The sequence below is a fragment of the Salmo trutta genome, chromosome 20 (assembly GCF_901001165.1).
Source record: "Salmo trutta chromosome 20, fSalTru1.1, whole genome shotgun sequence".
Taxonomy (NCBI): domain Eukaryota; kingdom Metazoa; phylum Chordata; class Actinopteri; order Salmoniformes; family Salmonidae; genus Salmo; species Salmo trutta.
The window spans coordinates 19605959-19622730 of NC_042976.1; the positions used below are offsets into that span (position 1 = coordinate 19605959).

General features: G+C 41.3%; 1 protein-coding gene across 2 annotated transcripts in view; it reads right to left on the reverse strand.

Annotated features, from left to right (window-relative positions):
• Positions 1-16772, reverse strand: part of ttn.1 (titin, tandem duplicate 1) — a 166286-nt gene that overhangs the window by 96222 nt on the left and 53292 nt on the right. For both annotated transcript variants that reach the window (XM_029702492.1, XM_029702491.1), the window contains 26 exons: positions 15394-15447; positions 14521-14916; positions 14124-14396; positions 11822-12097; positions 11071-11210; positions 10816-10942; positions 10424-10690; positions 9954-10220; positions 9514-9777; positions 9148-9414; positions 8755-9021; positions 8389-8655; positions 7868-8274; positions 7620-7746; positions 7023-7165; positions 5922-6045; positions 3108-3374; positions 2912-3009; positions 2618-2786; positions 2259-2525; positions 1847-2113; positions 1468-1746; positions 970-1378; positions 748-872; positions 391-657; positions 34-303 (listed from right to left, as the gene is read on the reverse strand). In XM_029702492.1, coding sequence (XP_029558352.1) covers positions 34-303; positions 391-657; positions 748-872; positions 970-1378; positions 1468-1746; positions 1847-2113; positions 2259-2525; positions 2618-2786; positions 2912-3009; positions 3108-3374; positions 5922-6045; positions 7023-7165; positions 7620-7746; positions 7868-8274; positions 8389-8655; positions 8755-9021; positions 9148-9414; positions 9514-9777; positions 9954-10220; positions 10424-10690; positions 10816-10942; positions 11071-11210; positions 11822-12097; positions 14124-14396; positions 14521-14916; positions 15394-15447 — 6084 coding nt within the window. The remainder of the gene's footprint in view (positions 1-33; positions 304-390; positions 658-747; positions 873-969; positions 1379-1467; positions 1747-1846; positions 2114-2258; positions 2526-2617; positions 2787-2911; positions 3010-3107; positions 3375-5921; positions 6046-7022; positions 7166-7619; positions 7747-7867; positions 8275-8388; positions 8656-8754; positions 9022-9147; positions 9415-9513; positions 9778-9953; positions 10221-10423; positions 10691-10815; positions 10943-11070; positions 11211-11821; positions 12098-14123; positions 14397-14520; positions 14917-15393; positions 15448-16772) is intronic.

The window sequence follows — 16772 nt, forward strand, 5'->3', positions numbered from 1 at the left end:
AAAAGAGTAGAACCATGACAGTCCTAGACTTACCGATAACATCCAGATTGATGAATGCCTCTCCCTGTCCGTGTTTGTTCTTGATGATGATCTTGTACCTGCCCTGATCTGTCTTCTTGGGGCTCTTCAGCCTGTATTCTGTCTTGTCTGCGGAGGTGTCAATGTTCTGCACAGGCAGTGTAACGATGTTGAAGAACCACTCAGCCTCTGCACGAGGATAGGCATCGTAGGGGATCACCATGACAAAAGGCTTTCCAGCGTCTGTGACCAGGTTCTGATCAGTAGTCTTGATCTTTGGCACAGCTGTGATGGAAAATTACAAGTGTGAATACAAAACAACCGTTTACACCGAGAAGTGTTCAAGAGTTCAGGATGGTGACTCTGACATACCTGCCAGTTCCAGCTTGGCTCTGGCATCCTTCTCCTTGGCAACGACTCTGTACTCTCCCTGGTCACGAGGCCTGACCTCACACACCTGGAGTCTGTGGACCTTGCCCTCACTCATCATCTGGTATTTGTCACCCTGGACTATGATCATGTTGTTCCTCATCCATTTGACCTCAACTCTGTCTTTGTTGAGCTCCACCTCAAACACAATATCTGAGCCTGGAGGCTCAAACACATCCTGAGGTGGTCTGACGATCTCAACTGGGGTCTCTGTGAGAAAGAACAACATAATACATCAGGATAACGAATCTCCCAAAGCGTGATTGTGTATGAGAAAGCATTAGAAAATAAACAACTTACCTTCAACAAAGAGGCGGGCCCTGGATCGCCTGTCTTCCACACCGCAGGCATATTCACACTCATCGTCTGGTCTGCACTTCTTGATCTTGAGTTTGAAAATCCTGCCATCTTTCTCAAATGAGTATCTGTCAAAACACAAGCAAGACAACCTTTTCAGACCTTTCTATTCAATACTCCCAACGTTATCAACACACAACCATTCAATCAATGGGAAATTTGTACCTGGGTCCCTCTCTTATCTCACGACCATTCCTGTACCATTTAACAACAGCCTTCTCTTTAGACAGCTTGCAAGAAAACTCAGCATCCTCAAACTCAGTGATGGTCTGGTCTTTGAGTGGTGTGGAGAAGTCAGTGGGAGCTTCGTTGAGGATCAGCTCAGCAGTGCACTTGTCATCACCAGCCATGGCGGTGTATTCACCCTCATCGTCCATGACACAGTCCTTGATGGTCAGTGTGTGTTTATCTTTCTCCACACGGTACAGGATGCGTTTGCTCATGGTGATCTCCTGACCAGCCTTCATCCATTTGATGGTGATATCAGGTCTGTTCACCTTGCAAGTGAAGCTGATGGTCTTCTTCTCTTGTGTCTCACAGTCCTCCAGAGGCTCAATAATCTTGAGCTTCTCCTCTGTGAATTCACATGATAGACAAGTTAGTTCCTCAATAACATCCTACAGCATTTGTATCCAGCAAAATTAAATAAGTTACTCTATTTACCTTGTACTTTGGCATTGGCATCGCTCTTGGCATGTTCACCGCGATGATTTGTCAATGTAATAGTATAAGTGGCTTCATCTGCCTTCTGAGCACCCTTGATCCTCAGAGAAAACACGTTGTCTTTCTGGATCATGACAAACTTGCTGCTCTCAAACATGGTCTCCTCGTTCTTCAGCCACTTAGCTTTAGCTCCCTCAGTGTTCACCTCACAGTTGAAGATGATCTCCTGTCCTTCCTTCACTTGCGTATCCTTGATGGGTGTGATGATTCTGAGTTTTTCTGTTGAGAGAACAAAAACAGCGTCAGCATAACTATCTTTTTTTATTAGATACAGAAGACAGAAGAAAACAAATTATGCAGTATTTGTACAAGTACCCACCAATGACAAACAAGTCAGCTGAGGCTTTGGTAGTCCCAATGAAGGCGACATAGCCTCCTTCATCATTTGGTGTACAATTCTTCACTATCAGTGCTCTTCTCTTGCCATCACAGACAACGTCATACTTATCTCCGGATACAATCTCATTGTCACCCTTGAGCCATTTGACTTCATAGGTGTCTTTAGAGACTGAGCAGACAAATTCAGCCTTTTCTCCCTCAACCACCTCAAGACTCTGAGGCCTGGCAATGAACTCTGCAGCCAGTTCTAGAAGAACAAAAAAGCAAGATGAGTGGAGATGCATATAATTTGTATCAGCACCTTAACCTGCACTCAAACATATGCACATAATTTATATAATTTTTAAGAATGTATATGTTTTCAATTTACAGCTCATATCTGATTTCTTTACCATTCAGTGTTAATGTTGCAGATGTCTTGGCGTTATGCAGTCTGCAGTTATACTCTCCAGCGTCCTCCATCTTGAGATCTTGAATAATGAAGATTCTCTTCCTTCCATCCGTGACCTGTTCATATCTTCCTCCTTCTGGCAGTTCCTGGTCTCCCTTCCACCAGGTGACCTCAGCGCTGGCCTTCGACACTTCACAAATCATCTTCACACTGTCTGTTTCTGTTCCCTCCACATTAGACAGGTTCTTGGTAAACTTAGCCTCTTCCTCTGCAAGGAGAAGATATTGTAATCAGTCAAATCTGTGGTTGATGGTATAGATATGAATCTCGTAGTAACTGAGAATGAAAACAAAGCCTTACCAATAACTGTCAGCATGCCAGAGGACTTGGAGGTCTTAGCGTCACATTCATACTCTGCTTCATCATCGAAGACTGTCTTAGTGACCACAAGGATACGCTTGACACCATTGGCAATGATCTCGTATTTCTTTCCCTTTCTGATCTCGCTGCCGTCCTTGTACCATTTGACCTGTTTGAACAGACAACAATATATCATCACACTTCTTGTGCATGTAAACCAATGTTAATTGATTCCTCTGTTTTCATTAAGGTAGAGCTGATTATTTTAAAGGATTTTCATTCATAATCTCTTACCTTGGCATTCTCACGAGACACCTCACACTCAAATCTGGCATTTTCCTTTTCTTTGACCTCAACATCATGGAGTGGCTTAGAGAACTCAACATGTGGAGCTGTATGCAGAAATATATATTATATACTCTCTAAAACTCTGCTTGCGAATTCTGTTCATTTGCAATATTTATTTTTGTTGAATCATCATTTTACTTACGTTCAACATTCAGGAAAGCAGAGGTTTTGAATTCTTTAGCATCGCATGTATATGTCTTTGAGTCATCTAGAGTACAGCCATGAATGATGAGTCTTCTCTTTCGGCCATCAACAATAAGGTCATATTTCTTAGTTTTGCGGATCTCCTGTGTGTCTCTGAACCACCTGACCTCAGCGTTCTCCCTGGAGACTTCACACTCCAATGTAGCAGTGGCCTCTTCCTCAACTGTCTGGTCCTCCAGAGGTTTGGTAAACTCAACTGGTGGCTCTGTAAAGCAGGAGACCATTATATTAGTTGCAATATAGATATACAGTGCCCTCAGAAAGTATTCATACCCCTTTACTTATTCCACATTTTGTTGTGTTATAAACTGAATTCAAAATGGATTAAATATGTTTTTCTCACCCATCTACACACATTACCCCAAAATGACAAAGTGAAAACATGTTTTTAGAATTCTTTGCAAATGTTTAGAAAATAAAATACAGAAATATCTAATTTACATAAGTATTCACACATTTGGCCGTGATTACAGCTTTGAGTCATTCTGGGAAAGTCTCTACGAGCTTTGCACACCTAGATTGTACAATGTTTGCACATTATTATTTAAAATATTCCTCAAACTCTGTCAAGTTGGTTGTTGATCATTGGTAGACAGCCATTTTCAAGTCTTACCATAGATTTTCAAGCCAATTTACTCCAGTGTATATTTGGCCTTGTGTTTTAGGTTATTGTCCTGCTGAAAGGTGAATTTGTCTTCCAGTGTCTGTTGGAAAGCAGACTGAGCCAGGTTTTCCTCTATGATTTTGCCTGTGCTTAGCTCTATTCCTTTTTATCCTGAAAAACTCCCTTGTCCTTGCTGATGACAAGCATACCCATACCATGATGCAGACACCACCATACTTGAAAATATGAAGAGTGGTACTCAGTTATGTGTTGTGTTGGATTTGCCCCAAACATAACGCTTTGTATTCAGAACATAAAGTGTATTTCTTTGCCACATTTTTTGCAGTTTTACTTTAGTGCCTTGTTGCATGTTTTGGAATATTTATATTCTGTACAGGCTTCCTTCTTTTCACTCTGACATTTAGGTTAGTATTGTGGAGTAACTACAATGTTGTTGATCCATCTTCAATTTCCTCCTATCACAGCCATTTAACTCTGTAACTGTTTTAAAGTCACCATTGGCCTCATAGTGAAATCCATGAGCGGTTTCCTTCCTCTCCGGCAACTGAGTGAGGAAGGACGCCTGTATCTTAGTGACTGGTGACTGGGTGTATTGATACACCATCCAAAGTGTAATTCAATGTCTGATTTTACATTTTTACCCATCTACCAATAGGTCCCCTTCTTTGCGTCACGCCCTGATCTGGTTCACCTGTCCTTGTGATTGTCTTCACTCCCATCCAGGTGTCGCCCATCTTCCCCATTATCCCCTGTGTATTTATACACGTGTTTTCTGTCTGTCAGTGCCAGTTCGTCTTGTTTGTCAAGCTTACCAGCGTTTTGTCCTGTCAGCTCCTGTCTTTTCCCAGCCTCTCTATTTCTCGCTCTCCTGGTTTGTGACCCTTGCCCGTCCTGACCCTGAACCCGCCCGCCTGACCACTCTGCCTGCCCCTGAGCCTGCCTGCCATCCGGTACCTCTGCCCCCATCTGGATTTCCGACCTCTGCCTGAGCCTGCCTGCCGCCTTGTACCTTTGCCTCTGTTTGCTGCAATAAACATTGTAACTTTGACACGGTCTGCACGTGGGTCCTACCTGATTCCTGATACTTTGCGAGACATTGGAAAACCTCCCTGGTCTTTGTGATTGAATCTGTGTTTGAAATTCAATGCTCAAGTGAGGGACCTTACAGATAATTGCATGTGTGGGGTACAGAGATGAGGTAGTCATTAAAAAATAATGTTAAACGCTATTATTGCACACAGAGTGAGTTCATGAAACTTATGTGACTCGTTAAGCACATTTTTACTCCTGAACTTATTTAGGCTTGCCATAACAAAGGGGTTGAATACTTATTGACTCAAGACATTTCAGCTTTTCATTTTTTATTAATTTGTAATGATTTAAAAAAATATATAATTCCACTTTGACATTATGGTGTATTGTGTGTAGGCCAGTGACACGTCTCAATTTAATCCATTTTAAATTCAGGCTGTAACTGTCACGGATCCCTCCGGAACTTTCATCACGCACACCTGTCCCCTATTCCCACTGATTAGTATTTGTATATTGGTGCCCTTCTGTTTCCATGGTCTTGTTGATTATTGTTACAATGTCCGTTGGTGCGTGTGAGACCTGTGCTGTGTGTTTTGGGCTTTCGTGCCCTTGTGGATTGCGCAGATGATTCCGGGTCTCGTCCCGTGTGTTAATCATCATGCGCGCACGTGTGTATTTATTCAAGGTACTCCTCGCTCTTTTGTTTGGGTTTCAACCCTGTGTTTTTGTTACGTGTTTGTTTGGTCTTTGCCCCCATGCCTTTACACGGCACTTCGTAATTTGGGCTTAATAAAAAAAACTATTACACATTCCTGCGTCTGTCTCCTGATCCTTCATGCCAACGTGACAGTAACACGACAAAATGTTGAAAGAATAAAGGGGTGTGAATACTTTCTGAAGGCACTGTAGATAAATGAACTGCACCCACACTTATGTAGTTGATCTGCTTCCATTTGAAAATATCTGCATGCCATGCTTAACTAGACAAACAAATGTGTGCTAACATGTTTAATAACAAGGACCTCTCAGTTTCAGCAAGGGAGCTCTAGTGGTATGCCAGATCATCTCAATAATGATTTAACAAATATAACCTACCCCTGACAATGAGTTTGGCCTGGGTCTTGAAGTCCTTTGCAGTGAGCCTGACTTCCCCAGCCTCTGTCAGCTTGACATTTCTGATAGTTAGGCTGTGTCCTCTGCCTTCTGCTCTGGTGACCACCTGAGGAAATAAATATGTATGTAAGCCTTGTCTGAGCCAGAACAGCCCATAGGGCAGGAGTCTTTCTCCTGTATCTGTAGAGTGAAGCAGCTTTAAGTACACCACCTGGAAGCCAGTCAAACAGATTGATAAAGCCTGATTAATTGTCTTGATTACAAACATGTTACACGTTGTTAATGACCTATTTTACATTTTAAACATACAGCTATGAAATATCACAGCAAAAGTGCAACACTTGGGTGGCTCACCAACTCTTGAAGCTGTTAAAAATAACTCACGCAACGCTCACAGGAATGAACAGTCAAATGTTATCTCGACACAGATAGTGCTGCACAATGACCAGCAGTGTCTACGTCCTTATATGTCTAAAATATGTTGGTGACTTGTGATTATTATGACTGAGGTAGGTGGGTTTTGAAGATAGGTTTTATATTATAATAACATATCATTTGAAGAGCAAATTTTCCACACTCAATGCGCCTAAGGTAGAAACAAAAACTGTCCACAATACATTAAAATATAGATAAACAATCACAATACATCAAAACATGACCTACTAATGCAAAACATAGACATTAAGCAGATTAAGCAAATACAAATGTAAAGCTATCTTGGTCTTTAGCTTGGTAGGTATTTAGATGCGTTTTAAAGGAGGAAATGGAATCTGCCTCCTTGGCATGTGCAGGTACAAAGTCAATTATAAAGTATTGTCAAGTATTATACAGTAGTTTATGTGAATGCAAGTTGTACTGTACTATCACTTTGCTCTAAAGATGTGGAAAACATTTACTTAAAGTGATTCTAATGACTGAGGTAGTCATATAAATGATTTGGAAAGCCAATAAAGAGCTGAATAATATTGACATTTGTAAAGTCAATTATAAAGAATTAGTTGAATTTGCATACATCAATTCATAAAGAATATCTACTTATTGCTATACAGCAGTTTATGTGAATGTAAATTCTGCAGTACTTACCCTTTCACCTATCTCCATCTTGGTGCTTCCCAAGAACCATTCTACAACGATTCCTTCATAAGTAAGTTCACAGTCGAAAGTGGCGGTCTCCCCGGCAGTAACAGTAACATCCTTGAGAGGCCGCATAAGCCCTATACTCCGCGCTTCAGATCGAGGAGAAGACATGGTTAGTTGACTGACTCATAAGAAACAAGTCCTTCTTTTACCAGACATCTTTGTATCCCAATTCTTAACAGGCATAATCTCCTTGGGTCCCTAAACCACCAGGACAACTAAGGGCTCGAGTTAAAATCAGGTTATCATGGACTGTCCTAGTTATTTTTCATTTAGAGTGTCTTCTCACTGTGAATGTTGTAGCTCTACCAATCATAATCACTGACCACTCACTCTAGATACGGCATGAGGCTTCTAAAATAGCCACAACACCTGATTGGACAACAACTCTCCCTTGCTGAGCTTTAGTATCTTTTGCCATCAGTCAACTAGCAAAATGGAGGAGTACAACTTGCCATACAAAAAGTGACTTGTCAGAGGAAAGTCATAATATTTAGTCAAAATTAAACTGTGTGTATGTATGTTGTGTCATAGGATTCTCACCTTTAACTCTAAGCTGAGCATTGGATTTAGCATTGGCAGCCTGGAAGTCGACACCTCCGGCCTGATCCATGCGAACGTTGTACAGGATAAGGACATGCTTTGTACCCTCCTCCTTAATCTCACAGTCCTGAAAACACAGATCACAGAAACATCAGTCACTACATGATACAACCAAATAAATGGTCTTGTTCACATGGGCTATTTCAAATAAATGAAATATTTCAAATAAATCAGTCAATACCACTTACAGGAGACTGATGAAGGGCCTCTCCTTTGAGTTTCCAGTGACCATGGACATCATCGGCAGAGATCTCGGTCTCAAACTTGGCAATTTCAGTTTCTGTCACTTCCACGCTGTACAGTGGACGAACAACCTTAATGTCACGCTCCTCAATGTCCAGCCTGGCTGTGGTTTTGTCAGAACCACAATCGCAAGTGTACTCTCCAATGTTGCCCTTCTCTGCTTTCTTCACTGTCAGCAAACGCCTCTTTCCATCGGTTTTAATGATCAGATTCTTGCTAGGCATGATCTCCTGGCCGTCCTTGAACCATTTCACCTCAGCAGAGGTCTTGCTAAGTTCACAAACCAGCATCACTTCGTCCTTCTCAACGGCAGTGTAGTCTTGCAGTTTTGTGACGAAGTAAGGTTCTCCCTCTGTCAAGCATGAAGAGGAAATTATGAGGAAATGTAAAGTTATGTTTAACTGCAGGCTTTATGTGAATTAAATGACCCAAACTAAATGACACCACAGTTCAATCAATAGCTTACCAAGAACAGTGAGCATGGCCTCAGAGCTCTTGCCCAAGGCTTCCACTTTGATCATGGATGTGTCATCAATGGACACCTGCTTGAAAGTCAAGGTGTGCATTTTGCCATTGTCTGACATGTGCACAACCTTGCTGGGGTGCAGACGGACGTCGTTCTTGTACCAGACGACAGAGATTTTGTCATGTGACAGTTCAATACTGAACTCTGCTGTTTCACGCTCCTTGACTGTGACATCCTTGATGGGCTTGACAAACTCAAGGCGTATACCTTATCACAAAAAAATCACAATTTCATTAATACATTCTCAAATATTCGTCTTTATTTATTATTTGATTATTTCAAAACGTCCATGATCTCAGTAATTACCTTGGATAACTAGTTTTCCTGTGGTCCTCTTGTCCTCAGCCTCAAATATGTATTTAGCTTCATCCTCATATGCAGCCTTTTTTACCACCAGAGTGTGTATCTTTCCTTCATGGATAATCTCAAACTTGTCATCATTTTCCAACTCCTGAGATCCCTTGAGCCAACGGAAGGTCTTGGATGGTCTTGAAATCTCAACCTCAAATCTTCCCTCATCTTTCTCATACACTTGCACATCACTCAAAGGTGTGATAAAGGTCAGTGGCAGTTCTGAAATAAAACAAATAGGCAACATATTATAGTAGATTGAATATCAGTCGTTCTATTATTTCAATGGTGAAAAAATGTGAATACAGAGTAGAAAGGAGAAAATAGATCAGAAATAGAAATCAATACCTTTCACTTTCAGGTTGGCTGTACACTTAGCATTGGCAGCTGTGAATCCAACCTCTCCTGTCTGGGAGACCTTGCAGTTGTATAATGTCAAAGTGTGCTTGGCACCATCCTCAATGATTTCAATATCTGGGGAAGGTGAAAGGGTTTCTCCCTTCAGTTTCCACTGGCCATGGACATCATCTTCAGAGATTTCCACTTCAAAACGAGCGGTCTCGCCATCGAAGAGCTCAACACCATACATTGGGCGAGATACCTTGATATCGCGAGCTGCAATTGAACAGGGAAAAGAGGGAAATTATTTGAATCAAGAAAACAGAAACAATATTTACTATTAGATTTTATGATTGTAAAAATGAATTGACTTACCTTCAATGCTAATGGTCGCCATGGTCTTGTCAGTATCACAATCACATAGGTATTGTCCCTTATCTTTTCCTTCCACTTTCTTGATAGACAACATTCTTTTGTTGCCCTCAGCCCTTATGGTTACCATCTTAGAGGCCTTAATTTCAGTCTCATTATGGTACCACCTCACAGGGACATCTTTGCTGAGTTCACAGTCCAGAGTGACCTCGTCCTTCTCGACTGCGGTGTAATCCTGCAACTTCACTGTGAAGTATGCGTCACCCTCTGGAACAGGAAAATGTTTTATCAATTGCTGTAGATCAAATAACAATAACACTCTCGAATGATGCCTTCTCTCCATGTTGCATAGCATAGAAGAACAATGTAGAAAAGAAGAGATGAACAAAGAGCCATGAAGAGGACAAAGAGAATGAAAGAAAGGGGTACAGAGTAGGCGTTACCTAGCACCGTCAAGTTTGCCGTTGAGGGAATTCCTTTAGCCTCTGCCTTAATCTGGCAGGTATCATCTAGAGTCAACTCCTTGATTTCTAAGGTGTGTTTCTTTCCTTCAAAATGGATGAGCACGGTCCTGCTCACATGGAGTTTGATTTCATTTTTGTACCATGTCAGAGGTACCTTCTCATGAGAGAGCTCAACCTCAAACCGAGCTGTTTGACCTTCCTTGGCAGTTTGGTCCTTTAGTGGTGTTATGAATTTGAGCCTCATACCTATAATATATTAGTTGAGTGCATAACAGTGTTACTGTCTTTGCCCAATAAACAGTCTTGTTGCCCAGTAAGATAATTAATCAATAAAGAATTAAGATGACAACATACTTAAAGCAGCTTATATCTAACACAAAGCCAGATCAAAGATTCAGCGCCATGTAAAACAGAAGATTTAACTGAGAATCGTTTCAGCCAGTACTTACCCTCAACAGTCAACTGGGCTGTTGACTTTTTGCCCAAGACTTCAATAGTGTATTGTCCCTCATCATCAAATTCACAGTTGTTTATGACCAAGATATGTTTCTTTCCGTCATCAATAATGTCATATTTATCGCCTGTCGACAGGATGTCTGACCCCTTTAACCACATGACTTTAGGCACATCCCTTGTGATAGTACATTCAAACATAGCCTGTTTCTTTTCAGGTACAGACACGTCCTTCAAGGGGACTGTGAAGTCCATTTCCAGTTCTGTGAGGTATGAATAATGATTAAGTATGACTGACGCATTATCGATCTTCCTTTGGATCACAGAGACTTTACAAACACATACAGAATATGACAGTATATATTGTTAATTTTTGACGCTTTCTTACCTGTGACTGTGAGCACCCCACTCGTGATAGCGTTCAGAGCTTGATAAGACACTTCACCACACTGGTCAAGCTGAGCATTTTTCAGAGTGAGGAAACGTTTCTTGCCCTCAGATTTGATTTCAACCATCTAAAAATGTAAATACAATTTCAACAAAAGTGTAAATACATCAACATTTAAACAACATGTACTGTACATATTTCCAATCATTGTGTTTAGAATCCAGAAATATATTACAGTCAAATTATAGGTCTTACCGGTGATCTTTGCAGGACTTGCCCTTTAAGTTTCCATTCTCCAGCCACATCCTCTTCAGATATTTCAGTTTCAAACGTAACCTCCTCTTTCTCAACAACCTCCATACTGGAGAGAGGCTTCAAGATCTGAGCTTCACGTTCTGTAAAAGTATCAAAAATATTTAAAAGGATTCACTTCATGTTTATTTTATTTAAAACCTTATTTTACCAGGTAAGTTGACTGAGAACACATTCTAATTTACAGCAACGACCTGGGGAATAATTACAGGGGAGAGGAGGGGGGATGAATGAGCCAATTGGAAGCTGGGGATGATCAGGTGACCGAGATGGTATGAGGGCCAGATTGGGAATTTAGCCAGGACATTGGGGTTAACACCCCTAGTCTTACGATAAGTACCATGGGATAGTTAGTGACCACAGAGAGTCAGGACACCTGTTTATCATCCCATCCAAAAGACAGCACCCTGCACAGGGCAATTTCCCCAATCACTGCCCTGGGGTATTATTATTCATTTTTTTAGACCAGAGGAAATGGTGCCTCCTACTGGCCCTCCAACACCACTTCCAGCAGCATCTGGTTTCCCATCCAGGACCAACGCTGCTTAGCTTCAGAAGCAAACCAGCAGTGGGATGCAGGGTGGTATGCTGCTGGCAAAGGCTATCATGTAGATAGCCTTAGTGGACAACATAACATACAATTGCAGACCGTAACATAACATACAAGTAACATAACATAGAATGTGCAACCAACCTCCAAGAGTCAGGTTAGCTGTGTATCTGCGGCCTTCAACCTCCATGGCATATTGCCCAATATCATCAGGTGATACTTTCTTAACTATGAGAGTCAGTTCTTTGCCTTCTTTCTTGACCTCAGTCTTGTCAGTGGGATCATTAGGAATCTCCTTGTCGCCATGGAACCACTTCCAGTTGGGGGTTTCTTTGAAGAGCTCGCATTTGAAAGTGGCATTGGCCTTGGGTTTCACATGCTGATCTCTCAATGGTTTCTGCAACCAGTCTCTGATAATTTCTGTAAAATAAAATAAAAATTATTATTGAAAAAATGGCTCCTTCTCATGTAGCCAAGACACAACAAACATAAGAAGACAGGCACAGGACTGCAACCCACATATAAAAACAAAGCAGGGAAGGTCGAAGACCAACTAGAGACGGTCCACAGGAACTGAGTAAAACAGGGGTCTCCTGGCAAGAGGCAAAAGCCCTCACAGAAAAGAGTGAGGTGGAGACCCATGGTGGGCCTCCTACAGTGCCTTGCAAAAGTATTCACCCCCCTTGGTGCTTTTCCTATTTTGTTGCATTACAACCTGTAATTTAAATAGATTTTTATTTGCATTTCATATAATGTACATACACAAAATAGTCCGAATTGGTGAAGTGAAATGAAAAAAAATTACTTATTTCAAAAAAGTCTAAAAAATAAAAAACGGAAAAGTGGTCTGTGCATATGTATTCACCCTCTTTGCTATGAAGCCCCTAAATAAGATCTGGTGCAACACATTACCTTCAGAAGTCACATAATTACTTAAATAAAGTCCACCTGTGTGCAATCTAAGTGTCACATGATCTGTCACATGATCTCAGTATATATACACATGTTCTAAAAGGCCCCAGAGTCTGCAACACCACTAAGCAAGGGGCACCACAAAGCAAGCTGTACCATGAAGACCAAGGAGCTCTCCTAACAGGTCAGGGACAAAGTTGTGGAGAGGTACAGATCAGGGTCGGGTTATAAAACAATATCAGAAACTTTGAACATCCCACGGAGCAACATTAAATCCATTATTAAAAAATGGAAAGAACATGGCACCACAACAAACCTGCCAAGAGAGGGCCGCCCACCGAAACTCATGGACCAGGCAAGGAGGGCATTAATCAGAGAGGCAGCAAAGAGACCAAAGATAACCCTGAAGGAGCTGCAAAGCTCCACAGCGGAGATTTGAGTATCTGTCCATAGGACCACTTTAAGCCGTACACTCCACAGAGCTAGGCTTTACGGAAGAGTGGCCAGAAAAAAGCCATTGCTTAAAGAAAAAAAATACGTTTGGTGTTTGCCAAAAGGCATGTGGGAGACTCCCCAAACATATGGAAGGAGGCACTGGTCAGATGAAAATGTAGCTTTTTGGCCATCAAGGAAAATGTCTGGTGCAAACCCAACACCTCTCATCACCCCGAGAATACCATCCCCACAGTGCAGCATGGTGGTGGCAGCATTATGCTGTGTGGACGTTTTTTAATCCTCAGGGACTGGGAAATTGGTCAGAATTGAAGGAATGATGGATGGCACTAAATACAGGGAAATTCTTGAGGGAAACCTGTTTCAGTCTTCCAGAGATTTGAGACTGGGATGGAGGTTCACCTTCTAGCAGGACAATGACCCTAAGAATACTGCTAAAGCAACACTCAAGTGGTTTAAGGGGAACATTTAAATGTCTTGGAATGGCCTAGTCAAGGCCCAGACCTCAATCCAGTTGAGAATCTGTGGTATGACTTAAAAATTGGTGTACACCAGCGGAACCTATCCAACTTGAAGGAGCTGGAGCAGTTTTGCCTTGAAGAATGGGCAAAAATCCCAGTGGCTAGATGTGCCAAGCTTATAGAAACATAGAGGTATGCAAAAGGTGGCTCTACAAAGTATTGACTTGGGGTGGGATAGTTATGCACGCTCAAGTTTTCAATTTTTTTTGTCTAATTTGTTGTTTGTTTCACAAGAAAAAATATTTTGCGTCCTCAAAGTGGTAGACATGTTGTGTAAATCAAATGATACAAACCCCCCCAAAATATATTTTAATTACAGGTTTTAAGGCAACAAAATAGGAACAATTCCAATGGGGGGTGAATACTTTCGCAAGCCACTGTATCCTCCCAAAGGGGACAAGAGGATGAAGTCAAGTATGCCAAGCTATGTAGCAATTACACAATGTTTTCCCGTGCTTATGAATAGGCTAGGAATGCATTATGTAGATTGGTTCAAATGAATTGCTCCTAAAATGATTAGTGCATTTGTTTAGATACAAATATAGATATTCTGTACATACCAATGATTTTGACATCTGTTTTAGTCCTGATGTCATCACACTCGCAAGCGTAAATGCCAGCGTCGTCATCTCCTGTGTCCTGGATTGTAATGGCATGCTGCATTCCAATGACATTGATAGCCACTTTTCCAGGGATGTTTTTAAGAGGGACACCACTCTTCTTCCAGACCACATCTCTCTCTTTGTTCAACTCACAGGTCAGGTACATAGGCTGACTCTTGAGGACCGACATACCATCCTCTTCCAGAGTCTTTACCCACTTCACAGGCAATTCTATGAGGAAAGAAAGTCATATTTCAAAGCTTACATTAAATATTACATATCTTTAAGTAATCAAAGAGGTTGTAAAGAAGTAAAGAAGTTCGTTACACAGAACAAATATGTATGGAATAAGTACCTTCTACTATTAGTTTGGCGGTTGTTGTCTTTTCCTTGTTGCCCAGCTTGGCAACACAAGTATATTCACCAGTGTCAGAAACTTGCACATCAATGATGAGCAGTTTGCGATCTTTGCCATCAGAGTAGTACTTGTGTTTTGGGCTCTCTCTTATGTTGGCGTCATCTTTCATCCATGTAGTAATTGCAGTCGAAGGCGAAACCTCGCACTCAAACGTAGCAGAAGCGCCAACTGATTCAGCCTCCTGTAACACTATGTCTTTGAGTGGTCTCGTAAACTTCAGTGGAACTGCTTTGAGCTGGAATCCAAAAGGATTAGCATCTGGGGGTTTGTCTCCTCCAGCACCGGGCTTCAGTCCTCTACCCCGACCACCACCAGGTGAGGGGGTTTGCTTAGCTGAAATTGGAAAAATGTAAATGCATGATAAGTTCAACAACACTACTTTTGTTAAGACATTTTGTTTTATTTTATTTTTAAGAACTGTATTTTTTCAGTACATGGACATCAACATAAAACATAAAACCCCAGAGAGAAACCTCTCTTGGACATGTTGCCAAGGGCAAAAAACAAGTGGCATTACCGTATATCCCACAGAGGATGAAGAGTATTAAGCAAGTTAACAATACAACAAAACGCTACTATACGGACTATACAGAAGTAATATACGGACTCAAACATTCAAACACGTTTAACATTTTAACAAAATACATAGTTTTCATAGTAAATAAGACAAGATAGAGCTGATTACAAAAACATATAAGGAAAAACCCACATAAGGATATATGTTAAAGTCATGATTTTTCTGAGCACTTTAAGTTTCTATATCTTTATCACACACATATTACCAACATGCATGTTTTTGTTTATTCTCACCTTGAATGCCTCTACCTCTACCTCTACCGGCAGCTTCCTCTTTTGGTTTCCCATCTGAGTAAAGACAATTGTATGACTTTCTCATTAAGAAATAAAATATATGACTACAACTGGCAAAATGGTTGGACATTACACAGAAAACTGTGAAAGATGGGAAAGATGAATGGATACAAAATGGAGCACCATGGGCAAGATTATTGGACATGAGAAGATGGCATGGACATAGAGAATTGAACAAAATGCCAGACATTGACATGGAGAGCTTGAACACGCTGTAATGGATGTGTACAAGACAATGGAGACAAATATTAGTACAGCTAGACAATGGACAAAAGTGACTGACTTTGATACTTGGACTACACAAAATGAAGACATTAAGATGAGAAGATGAAAACATTAAGATGGACATGGTTGGAAAACACAGAGTGCGGACATGGACATGGTTGGACAACACAGAGTGAGGACATGGACATGGTTGGTCTACATAGAATGAGGACAAGATGTGAGACAAAAAAGATGGACATGGATGGAGGTAATGAAAGATGGATGGCTAGCTCGACTGATAACTGGACAGATAGATTAATGGATGAATGGAGGATGGATCAGGTGAGACACTTCCTGAGCCATCAGTGGTAAGTTTCAGCAGCCATAATCTCACCTCTGCTGGCACCTGGCATTCCAGGGGTCTCACGTGCATCACCTTCCAAAGGTTCCTCTCCCCAGTCTTCTGTGGACCCAGAACTATCTCGAGGGACAAGTTCCCATCCCCAACCTTCATTGTCAGATTCCAGCTCCTTCTCTGGCTCCTCCTCAAAGACTTCCTCCTCCAACTGAGTTGAAATCTTTCGTAACTGTACAGGGGACAGTTCTTTCATTGCTGGCACCTTCTCTTTAACAGTTTTATGTGGTGCTTCCTCTTCTGGTGATATTTTCTTTGGAACCTTTTTTAGGGTAACACCTTCAAATGAATCTTTAGGTGAAACCTGTCTAGGTAGCTTTTTGGTGCATTCTGCACTGGACTTCCTCTCCATAATAATTTTTTCAATTTCTTTTGACTTTGGTTTTTCAGCCTTAGGTGAAGGAGTCTTTTTCAGTTCCAACTTTTTCTTAAGTGTCTCTTCATGCTTTAAGGGTTTGTTTTTTTCTTTTTCTTCTGGTTCTTTGGGCACAAGCTCCACCTTTTTTAACTGTGTTGGCTTTTCCTCTTGAGGACTCTTTTCAATTTTCTTTACAGGTACTGGTTTTGGAGGACTTGGCTTTTGATGAAGAGTTTTTTCAGCCTCTTTCTTCTTCTCAGGCTCCTTCTCAGGCTTCACAGCTTCAGCTTTTGGTGACTTAGAAAATGGCTTCAATTTAACTTCTTCCTTCTCTTGCTCCTG